This window comes from Arachis hypogaea, chromosome 3 (genome assembly GCF_003086295.3).
Source record: "Arachis hypogaea cultivar Tifrunner chromosome 3, arahy.Tifrunner.gnm2.J5K5, whole genome shotgun sequence".
NCBI classification, from domain to species: Eukaryota; Viridiplantae; Streptophyta; class Magnoliopsida; order Fabales; family Fabaceae; genus Arachis; species Arachis hypogaea.
Window position 1 is genome coordinate 49,514,033 of NC_092038.1, and position 6,077 is coordinate 49,520,109.

At 33.9% G+C, this 6,077-nt stretch overlaps 1 protein-coding gene across 1 annotated transcript; it reads right to left on the reverse strand.

The window, feature by feature from the left end:
• Positions 1-597: 597 nt before the first annotated feature.
• Positions 598-1,942, reverse strand: LOC112777150 (protein FAR1-RELATED SEQUENCE 5-like). Its single transcript, XM_025821449.1, has 4 exons — positions 1,735-1,942; positions 1,607-1,677; positions 1,343-1,468; positions 598-1,299 (listed from the first exon to the last, which is right to left on the reverse strand). Exons 1-4 carry the CDS (start codon positions 1,940-1,942, stop codon positions 598-600), a joined length of 1,107 nt encoding a protein of 368 aa, XP_025677234.1.
• Positions 1,943-6,077: the final 4,135 nt, after the last annotated feature.

Consider the following 6,077-nt stretch of genomic DNA (forward strand, 5'->3'; position numbering starts at 1 on the left):
ATAATGTGAAACACAGTGTTGCTAGAGCATCATATCTAATACCAGCAATATTTTCAGAGTCAATTTCTGCGGATGTAACTGAACATACATAATCCTTCTTAGCATTTTTAGTCCGCCTCGTGCAGACAAGAGTATCAGGAATGATATCGATGTGGTCATGTCTCATAATATAGAAAATATGACAACATGGAATGCCACGACTTTCAAACAAACGACAATCACAAGCAAACTTTTTAGTGATTTTATCATATTGTACTTTATATTCCCTCCCGGGTTGCCTATATTTATTTATTCTCACCTTAACTTCATTGTTGCTTACTGAATGTGTAACAACATTTAATTTGCCAGCTTCTTCTATCTCACACCAAACCTCTTTAAACATGCTTCTAGCGAAAATATCGGTAGCTTGCTTCTCAATGTCTTGAAGACACGTGGGCAACACAGGAGTTGTAAACAATGATTTAAAATCAGATAAGAGTTCATTTGTCCGATACTGCGTTAATACTTCATTAAAGTTGTGTATCAATTCCAACAGGTAGCACGTTTTACTAATGTAATTCTTTATCAAGGAGTGGATACCTTCGCATTGTGACGTAGTCATGATTTCACCGAAAAATTATCATTTAAATATGAGAAAGCCCACATTTCTTTGATCCTATATGTCTTTTGTAACCATTCATTCTCAGAAAGCCCGTACTTAGATATCAAGTTCTGCCATCTTCTCTCAAACTCTTCAGGAAAAAAATTTCCATACATTAGGTACTTTAACCCATCTAAGAATTTTGAATTCTTTATAGCTTCACAAGCATTGCGGTATAGATGCCATGCACAAAGACGGTGTGCAGCGTTTGGAAGAACTTCTTTTATTGCATCCCTCATTGCAAGATCTCCATCTGTCACCACGGCTATAGGTTGTTTATTACCCATTATCTCCATAAACATATTCAACACCAAAACATAGGTTTTCCACTTCTCATCGGATAATAAACCACAACCAAAAATGCATGTTTGTCCATGATGATTTGTTCCTGAGAAGACAACCAACGGCCTATTATACCTATTTTTTTGGTATGTCATGTCGAAGGCCAACACATCACGAAAATATTGGTAATCAGTGATGCTAGATCCATCGGCCCACACTAAATTATCAAGCATACCATCCTTCAAAGTAAACTTCTCTTGCAACAGTGGATCCTCATCTGCCTTAGAAATTAGGTAACTCAATGCTGCATGTGCATCACCATCTTTTATCTTTGCGCGCCTAGATTCTTTTTGTGAATCCCACCCTGTTCGGACCTCCTTTTTATGCCACCATGAACCCCATTATATGACAAGTTCTAACACCATAAAAGTGCAAACCATCAGCTTGTGCTTTATCAGCGTTAGTCATTGTTCGATATGCCGGAACGAACTGGATATACTTAGGTGGGATGAGGTCATGGTTGTGAGTCTCTTCAAATTTGGTGACCTGCCACTTTTGTAAAATCAAGTCATAGTAAAATATAATCTTTGCTTGACACATTACGCGTGTGATTGGCTTGTGATCCTTTTTCCTGTTCTCCATCTCCAAGTACTTTTTTCTACGTGTACCCTCTCTATTACAAACCATCTGTCGCATATTAAGGTTTCCATTAAAATCTTGTCCTTTTTTGTCAAGCCTCGCAACAAAACCGTGCACTTTAGCATAATTTCTATAAAAATCACAACATTAATCAACGGTATCAAACTCGATACCCCACATGTTATCATAGCTTAATTCGTTTAACTTCTTCTCAACTTCTTGAATTTTATAGCTACAATTCGACACCTCCATGGATTCACTAAATTTACCCTCATTATTGATAAGATATTCCTCCTCCTTATCGGAACTACTATCATACCCAAAACACAGCTCATCACATTTGATAGACTCCTCTAAGTTCTTATTGTCATTGATGTTCATGTTTATGATGAAATTCTATTGAAAAAATAAATCATAAAAATATTTAATTAAGATACTAACAAACTTGACAAAAAATAACTTAACAAAAATAAAATAAATGATAAATTAAGCAATTATAATCTGCCAGATTCAAACACAAAACACAATCCAAGGTATAGATCAGACGAAATAGGCATAAGTTCCATGACTACAATTTTTTATAATTTCATATATCAGACAAATAGAAAAGCCACCACTAAGACTACCATGAAGTCAAGTTTCATATGTATAATTAGATACAGGCTAATTCACAAAAATGAGACAATTTTGGCTGACTGGAAGTGAAACCAGCTAACTCTCTCTCTCCTTTTTATTTGGGTGTGGTTTATAGATTGGCAATGAAAATGTGATGAATTGAAACCAATAACATCTCTGTACAACTCATGATAATCAGAAAAGACATACCACTTAAAATGAACATGAAACTTTGTAAATACCTATAGACATGAGAGAAGGAAGACAAACACAACCAAATTAAATTAGATAAAAAAAAACAAATTAAAAATGGAAATGATGAAACTGCCTTCAAACACACAAAAAAAATTAAATTAAACTAGACAGCCATGATTTGTCAAATTCCAAAACTCCAAACAAAAATAAAAAAAAAGCTTAACCGAGCTTCATGATAGGTCGAATTCCAAAACTTTAAACATAACTTAGCTGCATTCAAGAGAAAATTAAATATTAAATTCGCTCTTTTTAAACTTTTATTGTCTTCCCTTTCTTCATTCTTTTCTTCCTAAAACTTTAATCTGTTAAATTGACAATAATTTATAGTGGATAATGTTTTAATTCTCATTGTTAACCAGAATCTTAAAATATGAATGGATGAGAAACACAAAGACTACTTCAAGGAACGGAAAGTAATCAGCAACTTGTTTGACAAATGCAAATGCTCTTCATAGAATTGGTATACACACAACCAATCATTTATTGTTTCTTCTGTAATTTGGGGTGACAATTAAAGAAGACTCCAAATAGCAATTTTAGGATTAAACAGTGAACTTATATTGGCTCAACAACTGAAAATATAATTCCAATTATGTGAGTAATTACTTCAGATTCCAGAGTCAATCATAGTGCAATTAATCTAATTGATCAATCTATATAGTAGATATACAGCTTGAATATCCATGGCAGCAAATTTGTTTCATAAAGAAATCAACAAAAATGAAATTCACCGTTTGAACATGCAAGCATCGAAACAATCCCCTAACAAAAAAAATGAAATTCATTATTTAAACAGAGGATGAATACCTAACCTAATGTCAGGGGTGTGGTGATGGAGAACGCCTGATGATTGGATTTTTGATGGTTTAGAATTTCACAAATGAATTCTTGTTGCAAGTATAGTTTCTAAACCAATCACTAATCCTTTCATACAAAAAGTTGTTTGTCACTAAAACAAACCCCTAAAATTATAAACCGAAGTATTCAAACCTCGGGTCGTTCTCCCTAGGAATTACAATAAAGTGTCTTGTTATTGGTTAGAAATGTGTTTTGGGGTTTTGGATAAGAAGCTTGAAAAGTAAATGGAAATGAAAATAAGCTAACAACTATAAAAAGGCTCTTGGCAAGGTATGAAAATTAGAAGTCCTATCCTAGTTATCCTCCTCAATTGTGATGAGAATTGTTCATTGCTACCACTTAGTTAACCCTTACTAAATAAAGGAAAGTCAAGTGGATGAATTAACTTGAGCCACAAGTCCTAGCCAACTCCCAAGGAAAGACTAGCTTTAGTGCACTCCAAACCAATTAGCAATCTCTCCAATTACCAATCAATAAAGGAATTAGATAACTCAAGTGTCACTAATTACTCTACCTAGGCCAAGAGGAGCAAAATCTATACTATATCTATAAGAGACATTTCAACAAACACATAAAGTGCAATAGAAGTAATCATTATTAAATGCAAGAATTAAAGGAATCTACAACTACAAAAACAAGAGATCAACAATAGAAAAGCAAAGAATACACATTTAGTATGAATTACCTCTTATTGAATTGGAAGAATGTAGAAGGAACAATACTAGATCTACAATAAAATATAAGAACAACATAAAGGGAATTACAACAAAAGAGTAGAAGAAGATGAATGTAGCAACAAAGAATTGAGAGGTAGAAGTGGAAGAAAGCAAAGATTAAAACCTAGATCTAAGAACTAATCCTAATCCTAATCCTAATTCTAGAGAGAAGTGAGAGCTTCTCTCTCTAGAAACTGATTCTAACTACTAAACTAAACTAATGGTAACTAACATGTGTTTTCCTCTTCATTCCTTGGGTTAAATAGCATCAGAAATGAGTTGGATTGGGCCCACAAGGCTTTAGAATTCGCTGGCCACGTTTTGCTTTAAGTGAACCAGGTGGCAGCAACGGTGCGTGCGCGTACTATGCGCGTGCGCGCCACTATACGTGTAGCAACTATGGCAAATTTTATATCGTTTCGAAGTCCCGGATGTTAGCTTTCTAAACCAACTAGAACCGCATCATTTGGACCTCTGTAGCTCAAGTTATGGTCGTTTAAGTGCGAAGAGGTCGGCTTGACAGCTTTCCGGTTCTTTCATTTCTTCATGAGTTCTCCAACTTTTCATGCTTCTTTCTTCATTCTCTTGATCCAATCTTTGCCTCCTAAACCTTAAATCACTTAACAAACATATCAAGGCATCTAATGGAATCAAGGAGAATTAGATTTAGCTATTTTAAGACCTAAAAAGCATGTTTTCACTCTTAAGCACAATTAAAGGAGAAGTTATAAAACCATGCTATTTCAATGGATAAATGTGGGTAAAAGGTTATAAAATCCCCTAAAATCAATACAAGATAAACCCTACAAATGGGGTTTATCAACCTCCCCACACTTAAACCAAGCATGTCCTCATGCTAAAACCAAGAGAAAGCAAAGGGATCAACATTTATTCAATGAAAACTAACTAAATGCAATCTACCTATATGCAACTATCTACATGAATGCAATTGCTTGGTCAAAATAAATTAATTCCCAAGAAGCATATATAAGCACAAGGGCAAAAGGTATTAACAACCATGCCAAACCACAATTGAATTGAGCTATTAAATATTTTTACAAACTTGCATGAAAGGAGATGATCATTGGTGGAAACATGTAATTGAGCATCAAACCCTCACCGAATGTATTTGCACTCTATTCGCTCAAGTGTTTAGGGTTGATTCACTCAATTCTCTCCTAATCATGCTTTCTAAGATTTGTTTTTCTTCTAACAATCAACAAATATTTCATGCATGCATACATATATCATGAGGTCTTTTCATAGGTTGTAATGGGGCTAGGGTCAAGGTAGGATGCATATTTGGTTAAGTGAGCTTGGAATTTGAATCTTTGATAAGCTTAAACTTCCCACCTAGCCTATGACATCCTATACAATTAAGTTCTAATCTAACTACCCATTCCTCACTTTTTCACATACTCATGTATTCCTTTTCATTTCACAACACTCATGCATTGATTTTATTGAGCTACACTTTGCTTTGGGGCATTTTGTCCCCTTTTTATTTCTTTCTTTTTCTTCTTTTTCTTTCTTTTTCTATTTTTTTCTTTTTTTCTTTTCCATATTATTTTTCTTTTCTTTTTCTTTTGTTTTTCTCATTTTTTTCTTTCTATATACAAGAACCTCAATGCATAAGGTTTTACATTTGATCAATACATGAGTATGTACCCAATTCTCAATATTTCCAATAATAATACAAAACTACCCTTTTATTCACCCAATGTCCCAAGGTTCCCACACTTGAATGATACTCACATACACTAGCCTAAGCCAATCAAAGATCCAAATAAGGACATTTATTATTTTCCGCTTTAAGGCTTGTAATGTGCTAAAATTAAGAACAAGTGGGTTAATCATAGGCTCAAATTGGCTAACAAAGGAATATAAAAGGGTTGGCTATTTGGATAAATGAGCTAATGAAATGATGGTCTCAATCATATAAATGCATGTATACACAAAATAATGGACATAAAGAATCAAACAAATCAAAGATTACATTCATAGAAAGAGAATAATGCACACAAGAAGGAAAATAAGTGGTTATAGGATGTAACCACACCATTAGGCTCAAA